Source organism: Aethina tumida, chromosome 4 (assembly GCF_024364675.1).
Source record: "Aethina tumida isolate Nest 87 chromosome 4, icAetTumi1.1, whole genome shotgun sequence".
Lineage (NCBI taxonomy): Eukaryota > Metazoa > Arthropoda > Insecta > Coleoptera > Nitidulidae > Aethina > Aethina tumida.
Window position 1 is genome coordinate 7,113,903 of NC_065438.1, and position 15,120 is coordinate 7,129,022.

General features: G+C 22.1%; 1 protein-coding gene across 2 annotated transcripts in view; it reads right to left on the reverse strand.

Moving 5' to 3' along the window:
- LOC109601307 (forkhead box protein L2) overlaps positions 1–15,120 on the reverse strand; it is a 37,064-nt gene that overhangs the window by 17,299 nt on the left and 4,645 nt on the right. Inside the window, exons 1-2 of one of the 2 annotated variants that reach the window (XM_020017536.2) lie at positions 8,179–8,269; positions 3,541–3,634 (exon numbers count right to left, since the gene is read on the reverse strand). In XM_020017536.2, coding sequence (XP_019873095.1) covers positions 3,541–3,634; positions 8,179–8,244 — 160 coding nt within the window. In that variant the 5' untranslated portion in view covers positions 8,245–8,269. Of the gene's footprint in view, positions 1–3,540; positions 3,635–8,178; positions 8,270–15,120 lie in introns of those variants that run through there. The other variant, XM_049966594.1, reaches the window with a different exon arrangement.

Consider the following 15,120-nt stretch of genomic DNA (forward strand, 5'->3'; position numbering starts at 1 on the left):
TAAACGGGTCACGTATGAAAAGTTTCTCAATTTTCTGCAAAATAAATGGAAACTTCTGCTCGGAAATTTTAAATTAATATTATAAAATTATAAAAAATATTTTATTTTGTGGAAAATGAATTTTTTTTAAACAAAATTACTTTTTTATATCACATTATTTATTAAAAACTTATTAATAAATTCATGACATCATGATATTAACAACAAAAATAAATGTAATTTGGTATTTATTTTTTGAAGGACAATATTCAAATCCTCAATTACTTTAAACAAATATTTTTTATTTTATAATATTATTAAATGATTATTTATATATTTAAATAAAAGAAAATAAAAATTAATCTGTTTTCATTCATTTTCATCATTATTATTATTAAATATTTAAAAAAATATTAATAAATTTTTATAAAGTAAAATACATTTATTTTATCATTATTAAGTTTTGAAAAACAATTTTCAGATAAAAAATTTCTAATATTTAAAATAATTATTATTCACAAATTATTATAAACTAACAAAAATGATATGATTAAGTTTTGAAAAACAAATTTTCACAGCAAAATTATTAATTATTATTAAGTTCCTTAAATAATTTAAAAAACATAAAAAATATTAATAAATGATTTTAAATTAAAACAAGTTATATTATATTAAAAAATAATTTTCGAATAGAAATTTTCTTAAATATTTGAAATCATTAATTATTATTAATTTAAATTATTTAAAAAACATTATATAATACATAAAAATTATTAATAAATTATTATAAAGTAGAATAAATGACATAAGTAGATTTTGAAACATAATTTTGAGATAAAAAAATACTAAAAATAACTTAAATTATTAATTATTATTAATACATTATTATTATTCAAAATATATTATATGTTAGAGTTTGAAATATAATTTTGAGATAAAAAATACCAAATATATTTATTTGACAATATCAATTATTATTAACAAAATATTATAAAGAAAAATAAATGATATAATTAGATTTTGAAAAATAATTTTTCAGATCCAATATTACTAAAAATATTTGAAATTATTAATTTTTCTTAACTTAGTTTATTAAATTATATAAAAAACATTATTAAATATATAAAACTTATAATTAAATTATTATAAAGTAGAATAAATGATAATATTAAGTTTTAAAATATAATTTTGATATTAAAAATTAGTAAAATTATCTGAAATTATTAATTATAATTAATAAATTATTATAAATCAAAATAAATAATATGATTATGTTTTGAAAAATTAATTTTCAGATACTATATTACTAAAAATATTTGAAATTATTAATTATTATTAACAAAAAATGTAAAAAACATTATTTAATATATAATTAATTTAATATTATTTAATATATAAAAATTATTATTAAATTATAATAAAGTAAAATAAATGATATGATTATGTTTTGAAATCTAATTTTGAGATAAAAAAAATTACTGAATATATTTGAAAATATCAGTTATTGTTAATAAATTATTATAAAGTGAAATAAATTAACTTTTGAAAAATAAATATAAAGATAAAAAATTACTAAAATATTTGAAATTATTAATTATTATTAACTTATTTCATTAAATTATTGAAAAAACTTTATTTAATATATAAAAAATATTATTAAATTATTATAAAGTAGAATAAATGATATGATTAGGTTTTGAAATATAATTTTGAGATAAAAAAATAGTAAAATTATCTGAAATTATTAATTATTATTAATAAATTATAATAAAGTAATAATTGATTAGGTTTTGAAAAATAATATCAAGATAAAAAATGGCTAAAATATTTTAAATTATTAATTATTAGTTTTTAAAAAAACATACTATTTAATACAAAATTGAAAAAAATATAAAGTAAAATAAATAAATTTAGGCTTTGGAAATTAATCTTCAGATCCAATATTTCTAAAATATTTGGAAATTATTACTAATTTAATTTAAAAAAAGATATATTTGATACGCAAAAAATTTTCAATACATTATTAGGAATTTTTTTTATATGACATTAAAAATTAAATTATCTAATTTATTTTTCGAAGGATCTTTCATTATTAAAAATATTCAAAATTATTAATTATTATTAACTGACTTCCTAAAAAATATATTATTTAATATATAAAAAAATATTAATAAATATTATGAATTAAAATAATTTTCAAACACAAATTGCTAAAAATATTTGAATTTGTAATTATTAACTGGATTTTCTGAATTCTTAAATTAATAATAAATTATTATTGTTAAAAATAAATATATTTCGTATATTATTATATCTTAAATATACAAAAAATTATTAAACATTAAATGAGTTCCAAAAAATATAATTTGACACATTTATTATTAATTGTCAAAAATGGTATCTTAGTATATAAATATTTAACACATTATAGTAAACTATTACAAATTTCAATAATATGATATGAACAAGAATAATAATTATAATTAGTTTTATTTCTTGTTGTGTAATTTAAAGAAACAAAATTACTAAAAAATTCAATTAATTAAGTGCTAATGATTTTCTAGAAAAAAACTCTATTAAAAACAAATAATTATTATCATAATTAAAATAAATATTAATTAATGACTTTCACTTTCAAATAACATAAATATTATTGGTTTGTTTTCCGTAAAAACAATTTGTTGTTATATTTTTGCGTTTATTTTAAATCTATGTAATTGTGTGTGTAAAATTATGAAAATATATAATTATTTCTATCAATATTTACAAATACTTAGATGCTTAATTTACAAACCGTATCAATGTTTATAAATAAATATGTAATACTGTAAATACATCACAATTACACCATTTTAATTATAAACGAGAAAACGTTAATCATTAGAACTCATTGTTTAAGCCATCCAGATAAAAAAAAATCAGTTTTACACTTTGGAATCGTGTTTAAAGCTGCATCGACACAAAACGCAATTGCACTTTTATCAGTTAATTAGTTAATATTCAGTTACAAAACGTTTCTGTGTAGAAGAAGATGATAAATTTATCAAATAAGGCGGCGAATTCACGTCAACACAATATCAAATTACCCCCAGGCCATTTGATAACCCGAATATGATACACGAACACTAATTACAGGTGGTAATTAGATAAAATACAATGCGAAACGAATCCAGTTACGCGTAACATAGATAAAAAATAAACAATGAACAATCAACAATTTGATACAAACAATCAAGGATTGTGTTGTTTTTAATGGCAAACCAAAAACCAATTTCTTTTTTAATTTAATATTAATTCGTCGAAGATAACGTGAGTCAAATTTGGTTGTTTAATAAGTTATAGCCATAACAGTCGACTCATTTGACACATTAGGGCTTTGTGTGACAGAATTTTCGATAATTTCTGTTAATATTTATTAACATCTGTATCTGAATCACCCAATTCGACAAGATCTGTCTTAATTCGCCATGAGCAACCAAGATAAAACTCAAAAAAAAAAAAAACATCGGGGACAGTCCCCGGCTTTTAATATTAATAACTGATAACTCCGGATTAACTCACCATGTCCGTGCAGAGACAAAGCAGACAAAGAAGGAAGGGAGTAAGCCAAGTCCGGTTCGATCTTGACTTTGTGGAGATCCGAAGACAACAAGTCCTGAAACAACACGAAAGGTTTTTTCTTTTAATAAAATAAAGTCATACGGTGTATGTGGGTCAGATTGGAAAAGTACTTGTGCAAGATCAGCAATTTCACCAGTCCGTGTCAGCGTTACGTCGGTTTCTTAATAAAACAAACAGTTCCAATCACGTATTCGAAAAAATGTCTCGTCCGATTTTAGGACACTTAATCCACGCCTAATCGATGGATGTTTTTTTTTATTATTTAGTTCGTTTGTTTGCCCTTTGACGTTTCGGCAACACTGACAAGAAACCGTCATCATCACTTTTATTATGTTTTTCTGAACGGAGATTATGTTCCCTTGTCCGTAACACGATAGATTTCCATCTTCGAGCGGATTTATTTCCCGGAATGCTAAATCCGAACGGCGGTGACATCGGATTGCAAAACTATCAGAATTTCTTGCATCTGGCCTGCTGACTATTTCATACAGATGCCGGAAAGAACAATGAACCTCCGTGTCCAGGAATAATTCGTTCGCGTTTAATGGAATTTTTGTTTAAACAATCGATCATTAAAATGCGTCATTGTGAATTACATTTTGGCGGTTTTCAAATTAAAGTTATGATTATCGAGGTTTGATATATTGGCAGCCATAATTTTGCTTATTTAAACAGATATTACTGTTTAAAGGAGGTATATTTAAATAATAATAATAATTCTTCGTTACTACTTATAATCAGGCTCATAAATTCACATAAAAAAAATAAATAATAAAGTAATAATTAATATATTATTTATATATTTAAAATGTATTGGAAATTTATTGATTAAAATACAAATTTTATTATTTTTAAACAGAAATTAATGAAATTTGATGTGCTGGACATTCTCAAGGATAAAAATTATTAGAAAATAAAATAATATCCTTGACAAATATTGAAATTTTGTAATAAATATAAATATTAAAATAAAAAATCATTAAATTTAAATTATTTCGTAAATTTTGTTTATTATAGACGTAAAATATATCAGATGATTGTGAATTAAATATTCTTTAAAGAATAAAATTTAAAAGATAAACTTAGGAACAGATTTTCTAATAAGAAATGAATTTTGAACGATGATAAAATATGCAGAATAATTGCAAAATGATTTTATCACATGATTGACATTTTATTTTATATATATTATCATATTAAAAATATACAAATTATTTTATAGGGATATTTATAGATTAATATGGAGATTTTACCAGTTTAAAGCAGAAATCATGAAATTTGATGTAATTTGACATTCTCAAGGATAAAAATCTTTAAAAAATAAATAAGTATTCTTTGACAAATATTAAAATTCTATAAAATACGTAAAAATTCAAATAAAAAAATCATTAAATTTAAATTATTTCAAAAATTTTGTAAAATTTATTAAGGACATAAAATACAGAATACATCAAATAATTATGAATGATATTTTTTTAAAAGGATAAAATTTAAAAGAATAGATTTTGTAATAAAATATGAATTTTGAAGGGTGCTAAATGAGCAGAATAATGGCAAAATAATTTTATCACATGATTGACTTTGTATATTATATGTAATATCATATTAAAAAATATTAAATTATTTATACATTTACTTTATATTATTATTTTTGAGATTTTAACATTTTAAAGCAGAAATTCATTAAATTTGATGTAATTTTCCATTCTTAAGTATCAAAATTATTAGAAAATAAATAAATATCCTTTGGCAAATATTGAAATTCTATAAAAAATAGAAAAATTAAAATAAAGATCATTAAATTTAAATTATTTTGAAAAATTTGAAGAATTTGTTAAGAATATAAAATACAGAATACATAAAATGATGAATGGGTAAAAAGATAAACTTAGGAACGAATTTTCCTATAAAAATGAATTTTAAATAGTGCCAAAATATGCAGAATAATGGGAAAATGTAAAAATCATTAGACATTTAAATATTATCCTTGACAAATTGTGAAATTCTACAAAAGATATAAAAATTCAAATAAAATTTAAATTGTATCGATTTTTTTTTTTAATAAAATAGGAAAGATAATTTTAAAATGTTTAGAAACAGATTTTCTAACAAGAAACAACTTTTGATTTTTGCTAAAATATAGAGAATAAATTTACTTTTAAATGAAATATTATTAAATTATATGAATCAATTTGAAAATATATAAAATTTGCGATTTGAAATAATCGAAATTTTAATATCCTGTAAAGATTAATTAAATTTAATACTTTTATTCGAAAAATAATTTATAGAGAATAATAACAAAGGATAAACTTAGGATATAAATGTTTGAATTTTATTAAAATATATTATCAACTTATCATGATTAGTATGAGTTACTTTTTTTTTGAAATTTGTAACTTATATAATCATACAATTTTGTGTTATTTTGTGAATTAATAAAATTTGAATATATTTTATATTTTTAATAATCAATAAAACACAAAAAAAAAATTCTAAAAATTTTTAAAATCTAAAAAAATAACAAAATTTATCACGAAAAATTGTTTAATGAGAATTTATTTTTATTTTATGTGGTTTAATTCAGAATCTATTATTTAACAAATGAGTTATGCCTTGAAATAATTTAATCTGGTTACTAAATATTCAAAATTAGCAAAATAAGTATAGATTTTTTTTAAATTTATGTTATTTTGTGATGTGGTAATTAATAAAATTTGAATATATTTAATATTTTTAAGAATAATAACCTATAAAATACAAAATTTTTAAAATCCAAAAAAATTAAATTGCAATTTAAAAATTTTGATCACCATTATGGATTAAAAATTACAAAATTTATAAAGAAAAATTGTTGAGTGAGATGAGAGTTTATTTTTATTTTATGTGATTTAATTTAATATCTTTTATTTAACAAATGAATTGTGCCTTGAAAGATGGATATTACGTATTTTATCATGGTTAATATAATCTCGTTACTAAATATTCAAAATTATGCAAAAATATTAGATTTTTTTTTTGAAATTATATAATTATTCAATTTTGTGTTATTTTATAAAGTAACAATTAATAAAATTTGAATATATTTTATATTTTTAAGAGTAATAATCAATAAAACAACAAAAATCTCAAAATTTTTAAAATCTAAAAAAATTAAATTACAATTTAAAAATTATTATTATTAACCATCATGGTTAAAAATTACAAAATTTATCAAGAAAAATTGTTTAATGAGAGTTTATTTTTATTTTATGTGATTTAATTTAGTATCTTTTATTTAACAAATGAGTTGTGCCTTAAAAGATGGATATTATATATGTTGTTATTTTATCGTGGTTGATATAATCTTGTTACTAAATATTCAAAATTATGCAAAATAAATTTAGATATTTGTTTGAAATTTGTAAATTACATAATTTTACAATTTTGTGTTATTTTGTGAAGTGGTAATTAATAAAACTTGAATATATTTTATATTTTTAAGTATAATAAACAATAAAACAGAAAAAAATTCTCAAAATTTTTAAAATCTAAAAAATTTAAATTACAATTTAAAAATTATGATCACCATCATGGTTAAAAATTTATCAAGAAAAATTGTTTAATGAGAGTTTATTTTTATTTTATGTTATTTAATTTAGTATCTTTTGTTTAACTAATGAATTGTGCCTTGAAAGATGGATATCATCTTTTGATACTCTTGGAAGAATGTTGTAACCAATTTTGTAAATATAAAAAACCATTAAAAACATACAAATAAACTTAAGAGTGTAAAAGAAACGTTTCCAAAAAGTAACTGTTGTTAAACACAAAAACCAAATATTGATAGAATTAAAGAACCAAACGATTCAACAATTTAAAATTCAATTCTTAATAATCCATAAAACGTTCGATAACACATATAACAAAAATAATCATTTTTCAAGCGTGATTTGACCTTAACATGTTCAAGTTCTATTTTGAAATAATGCTCCGTTAGGTTTCTATCACAAAAACAAAACAGATAACAGAAGTCACCATGTTAATTTTTATTAACTGAATTCGTTTTTATCTTTCGGCTCTTACGAAACAACAATAATATTTATTAGTGTAAATTGAATGAACGTTTTAAAATTTATGGACGCATAAATCAGTTTTAGTTTCTGATCACCTGAACGAGTCAACCAATAACAATCGGTGTGATAATTATTGGTTACTTCACCGTTGATTACCGTTCTTATTGGTTCGGAAACTATTAAACAGTAACAAGTTTTCATTGTCCTAGTTCGTGTGGATTAAACTGTCACAAATTTTATGTTAGAAATTAATCAAATGTTTAATATATTAAGAATGTTGATAGATTAATAATTTCTGCCATTTATTATCAGTATTTTATAGTAAACAGCTTTGACGTAAACCACGTTTCTAATAATAGATTCTTTATAATTTTATTGCATTTAATTAGATTACACAAACAATTTCGGTTTATCATGTGCAATAAATAAAAAATTAGACGTTTCAAAAATCGTTCCATCAACATAATCAACAGTTAATTAATTTGAATGTGTCTTGAGATGAGTTGAAAAATTAGTTACATACCCGGAGCAACTTTTGCTGATAAAGGTTCTGCACTTGTTCATAATATTGATCGTTTTGATCGGACATATCGATCGGCGACGAGCTGCGTGCATGCGAGTGCCACAATTGCTAACACGGGTCTAGGCAAAAAGCGAATTTTTTTCTTTGTTTCTGTTTCGTCGCACTGGCGACGCAGTTATCTGATACCCGAGCGCCGAACAGAAATCCCATTATTCGATTTGTTTGTTTTTATTGATTTCTGCATGTCTTAGCGTTAATGTTTCATGGCCGTTTCCAGCCGGGCTTTAATTTCAAGAGATGAGACAACAGAATATTTTTTGTGTGACTGCACAAATTATCCAATCCAAAAATTATATTCCAAGATTAAAATTGATTAAGAAAATTACAAAAACTTAAAATTCTGTACAAATTTAAATTTTAATTAATACTTTTAAATAATTTTTTAAGAATAACGACAAATATTATATTTCAAGAAAATTAAAAGCCCAAAAATTACTTAAATTTGAATTAGTTTGAATTTTTGTAAATTTTATACATTCTTGAGACTAAAATTTATAAAATTTAAAATCTGTAAGAAAAGTGGAGTCTTGTAAAAATTAAATGTGTTTAAAGCAAAATAATAAAAATTTGATATTTCTGAGAAAAATTTCAAGCAAATTAAGATTTTAAAACTCAATTATTCTAATTGAAAATCATCTACTGAAGTTTTAATTTCTGTAAGAAAATTTAAAATTTGAAAAATTTTATAATTTCTAACAAAAAATCTCTAAAAATTTGGTAAATATGTAATATGCTAAAAGAAAATTAATAAAAATTGAGAATTTTTTTTTATTATTATTTATTATTTTAAGAAAAAAAATTATTATCTAAAAGTTTGAATTAAATTCAAAATTTTATATTTTCTAGTCAAAAATCATTTAAATTTGAATTATTTTGAATTTTTGAGAATTTTATACATTTTTCAAGACTGATTTTATTAAAAAAATCTACTAAAATTTATAACTGTATAAGAAAAGTTGAGTTTTGTAAAAATTTAATACGTTTAAAGCAAAAAATAATATAAAATTGATGTTTTATAAAATTCATCATACTTTAAAGTTCGGAATTGTGTAAGAAAAGAGAGTGTAAGATTTCAAAATATTTATAATTTTCAGCCGAAAATCACTGAAAATTGAATTATTTTGAATATTTGAAAAATTTATACGTTTTTAACGAGTATTTAGAAAATAAATAAAAAGATAAAAAATGTCTTTAGGGATGAAAAATAATGATAACTTTTATATTTTTGAGAAAAATTACAGGAATATTAACATCATTATTGAAGTCTGAAATTCTGTAAGATTTATAATTTCAAAAATTTTATAATTTCCAATCAAAAATCTTTAAAAATTTTATATTTTTGAAAAAAATTACCAAAAAATTAATATTTTAAGGCAGAATTTTTAAAAATTATCATCTAAAAGATTAAAATAAATTTATTTAATATTTTATATTTTTTACACAAAAATTATTTAAATTTGAAATATTTTAAATTTTTGGGAATTATATACTGTATTATATATATATATATATAAAATATATATAAAATATAAAAAATATTAAAAATTGATAATTATGAGGAAAAAATTAACATTTTAAGTCAAAATTAATCAATAATATTCAAAATTAAGTTTGAAATTCTGTAAGAAAATTTAAAATTTCCAGTCAAAAATCTCTGAAATTTGAATTATATTGAATATTTAGAAAATTTATACATTTTTAAGATTGAAATTTATTATTAAAAAAAGTAATAAAAATTTGATTTCCGAGAAAATTGGCATATTAAGAAAAAATTCACTTAAAATGATTTAGTAAAGTTTGGAATTCTGTAACAAAATTTCGTTAAAATTTATCAAGTTCTGTAGCAAATTCAGAATTTAAAATGTTTTATAATTTGCAGACAAAAATCACTAAAATTTGAATAGAATAATAGAAAATTAATGAAATTTTAAAATTCTGTAAGAAAAATTGAATTCTTTAAAAATATTTAAAGCAAAGATAATAAAAGTTATACCATATATATTTTTTAGAAATAATTAATTAAAACTCGCCCATTGAAATTCTGTAAGCAAATTTATCAAACAGAAAGGAATCAAAGCAAAATTAAATTTCTTTAGAAAGATTGAGTTTTGTTAAAATGTTGTTCAAAACAAAAATAATAAAAAAATTATATTTCTGAGGAAAATTCTAAAATTTATAAAAATATCCATTTAAGTTTGAAATTATGTAAGAAAAAATCAAGAATATTACAATTTCCAGCTAAAATTCAATACAATTTGAATTATTTTAAATTTAACAAAAAAATACTATGAAAATTCAAAATTCTATAAGCTAATCACTAACTTGAAATTATTTTTGAAGAACTATGAAATTTTTAATTTTTGTAAGAAATTTTAATTTTATTAAAATTTAACCTGTTTGAAGCTAGAATAATGAATATTTAATATTTTATTAGAAAATAACCTTTTAAAACAAATTAAGAATTTCAATAATTTTACATCTTCAAGCTAAAAGTTACTAACAATAATAATAATATAAAAATTTGCATAAATATGCCAATCTGAAAGCATAAAGTAAAACAGAAATCATCCTTTAAAATTTGAGACATAAAAAACTGATTATTTGGAATAATGATAACATATTTGTTATTGTTTATTTACAATAACATTCAATACAGAAATTCTAAACAAAATAATTAATAAAATAAAAATGTAAAATGCAACGCCATTTTATTAATATCTAAAAGAAACCCATTGTTTATTTGAACCTGATCATTCGATGGTGATCATTTTTCGTTATCACGAAACCGACGATGGCGCCTAACCGGCCGGATCGCATAAATGGAATCACGCTTCGAAAACCGGTGGCCCCGGCTATCTTGACTTTGCGAAACGTGACTGCGACGTAAAAAAAAAATCGGATCGATTGGAAATTATCGCGGTTTCATTATTTATGGCGGTTCGGTTATTATTTTTATCGTGGATCCCGAGCCCGTCCAAAGCTAATCGCGTTTCTCGTGTTACTTTTCCACGTAAGGACTTTGCGGACAAGTGTTAACGAGTACTTAGTATGTCGTGTCAATGTTCTTGCGGTTTTGGATTACCAGATTGCGATTTGTGTTTTACTATTTCATTTAGATAACACCTGCTATTCAATTAATATGCCATAAATGATAGACGAAACATTTTTTGATGTGTCTTGCACATAATAGCATTGTATAAACTACTGCGAAACAAATTTTATAAGGTAAAATTTTCAGTAGAATAAGGAAATATACAAAGAAAGTAATAGTTAGAGAACATAGAGACACATATTGGCCTATAAATTGGGTACTTGTTATGAGAATTTAAAATGGTTTTGTGTCAATTGTAGAGCAAAGATAGGCAAACATTTTAAACTATTATGGGACTCAATATCTTTGGTAGTTCTGTAATTATCAGCAATTTAATATAAAGAAAGTCATATTTATTCCAGCTACAGAACGTCTCTATGTTGGTCTACAAAATCGGTACTTCTTATGGAAATTTAAAGTGGTTTTGTGTCAATTGTAGAGCAAAGATAGACAAACATTTTAAACTATTATGGGACTCAATATCTTTGGTAGTTCTGTAATTATCAGCAATTTAATATAAAGAGAGTCATATTTATTCCAACTAGAGAACAGAGAGACACATATTGGTCCATAAAATCGGTATTTCTTACGGAAATTTAAAATAGTTTTGTGTCAATTATAGAGCAAAGACAGACAAACATTTTAAACTATTATGCGACTCAATATCTTTGGTAGTTCTGTAATTATCAGCAATTTAATATAAAGAAAGCTATATTTATTCCAGCTAGAGAACATAGAGACACATATTGGTCTATAAAATCGGTACTTCTTATGGAAATTTAAAATGGTTTTGTGACAATTGTAGAGCAAAGGTAGACAATCATTTTAAACTATTATGCGACTCAATATCTTTGGTAGTTCTGTAATTATCAGCAATTTAATATAAAAAAAGTTATATTTATTTCAACTAGAAAATATAGAGACACATATTGGTCTACAAAATCGGTACTTCTTATGGAAATTCAAAATAGTTTTATGTCCATTGTAAAGCAAAGATAGACAAACATTTTAAACTATTATGCGACTTAATATCTTTGGTAGTTCTATAATTATCAGCAATTTAATATAAAGAAAGTCATATTTATTCCAACTAGAGAACAGAGACATATATTGGTCTATAAAATCGGTACTTCTTATGGAAATTTAAAATAGTTTGGTGTCAGTTATAGAGCAAAGATAGACAAACATTTTAAACTATTATGCGACTCAATATCTTTGGTAGTTCTGTAATTATCATCAATTTAATATAAAAAAAGTTATATTTATTTCAACTAGAAAACATAGAGACACATATTGGTCTACAAAATCGGTACTTCTTATGGAAATTCAAAATAGTTTTATGTCAATTGTAAAGCAAAGATAGACAAACATTTTAAACTATTATGCGACTCAATATCTTTGGTAGTTCTGTAATTATCAGCAGTTTAATATAAAAAAATTACATTTATTTCAACTAGAAAACATAGAGACACATATTGGTCTTCAAAATCGGTACTTCTTATGGAAATTCAAAATAGTTTTATGTCAATTGTAAAGCAAAGATAGACAAACATTTTAAACTATTATGCGACTTAATATCTTTGGTAGTTCTGTAATTATCAGCAATTTAATATAAAGAAAGCTATATTTATTCCAGCTAGAGAACATAGAGACACATATTGGTCTATAAAATCGGTACTTCTTATGGAAATTTAAAATGATTTTGTGACAATTGTAGAGCAAAGATAGGCAAACATTTTAAACTATTATGGGACTCAATATCTTTGGTAGTTCTGTAATTATCAGCAATTTAATATAAAAAAAGTTATATTTATTTCAACTAGAAAACATAGAGACACATATTGGTCTACAAAATCGGAAATGGAAATTCAAAATAGTTTTATGTCAATTGTAAAGCAACGATAGACAAACATTTTAAACTATTATGCGACTCAATATCTTTGGTAGTTCTGTAATTATCAGCAATTTAATATAAAGAAAGTCATATTTATTCTAGCTAGAGAACCTAGAGAACATATATTGGTCTACAAAATCGGAACTTTTATGGGAATTTAAAATGGTTTTGTGTCAATTGTAGAGCAAATATAGACAAACATTTTAAACTATTATGCGACTCAATATCTTTGTTAGTTCTGTAATTATCAGCAATTTAATATAAAGAGAGTCATATTTATTCCAGCTAGAGAACATAGAGACACATATAAGTCTATAAAATCGGTACCTCTTATGGAAATTTGAAATGGTTTTATGTCAATTGTAGAGCAAAGATAGATAAACATTTTAAACTATTATGCGACTCAATATCTTTGGTAGTTCTGTAATTATCAGCAGTTTAATATAAAAATATATTTATTCCATCTAGAGAACATAGAGACACATATTGGTCTATAAAATCGGTACTTCTTATGGAAATTCAAAATAGGTTTATGTCAATTGTAAAGCAAAGATAGACAAACATTTTAAACTATTATGCGACTTAATATCTTTGGTAGTTCTGTAATTATCAGCAATTTAATATAAAGAGAGTCATATTTATTCCAGCTAGAGAACATAGAGACACATATAAGTCTATAAAATCGGTACCTCTTATGGAAATTTGAAATGGTTTTATGTCAATTGTAGAGCAAAGATAGATAAACATTTTAAACTATTATGCGACTCAATATCTTTGGTAGTTCTGTAATTATCAGCAGTTTAATATAAAAATATATTTATTCCAGCTAGAGAACATAGAGACACATATTGGTCTATAAAATCGGTACTTCTTATGGAAATTCAAAATAGGTTTATGTCAATTGTAAAGCAAAGATAGACAAACATTTTAAACTATTATGCGACTCAATATCTTTGTTAGTTTTGTAATTATCAGCAATTTAATATAAAGAGAGTCATATTTATTCCAGCTAGAGAACATAGAGACACATATAAGTCTATAAAATCGGTACCTCTTATGGAAATTTGAAATGGTTTTATGTCAATTGTAGAGCAAAGATAGATAAACATTTTAAACTATTATGCGACTCAATATCTTTGGTAGTTCTGTAATTATCAGCAGTTTAATATAAAAATATATTTATTCCAGCTAGAGAACATAGAGACACATATTGGTCTATAAAATCAGTACTTCTTATGGAAATTCAAAATAGGTTTATGTCAATTGTAAAGCAAAGATAGACAAACATTTTAAACTATTATGCGACTCAATATCTTTGTTAGTTCTGTAATTAATAGTAATTTAATGCAAAGAAAGTCATATTTATTCCAACTAGAGAACAAAGAGACACATATTGGTCTATAAAATCGGTACTTGTTATGGAAATTTGGAAAAGGTTTAGTTTCAATTGCGAGATACAGATATACAGTGGTAGAAAAAAGTATGGAATATTTGGTAGGCATTACGGTTTGGGGATGCATTTCTCTATCCTAAGGTGGACCCTTGATTCAAGTAAAGGGTAAAATGGATCATTTTCAATACAGGGACAAAGTATAGAATATTTATTAAATATTCCATAGTTTTTTCCAGACCAAATTGATTTTTTATTAAAAAAAAAGTAAAAACCTGTGAACATAAAGATCAATGTAATTAATGAATTGATTTTGCAGTAAATTAGATTTGTTCAAAGTTGCAACAGATTAGGGAAAACATTAAGTAACATTTATAATAAGTAAATAAATAAATATGGGTTCAAAAAAAAACCCACAATACAATAAAGTACTGAAAATATTGACTGTTTTTCTGGTTTCAGCAATTGTTAATGCCTGAAAGTAAAACAATATTAAAAAAAAAAATG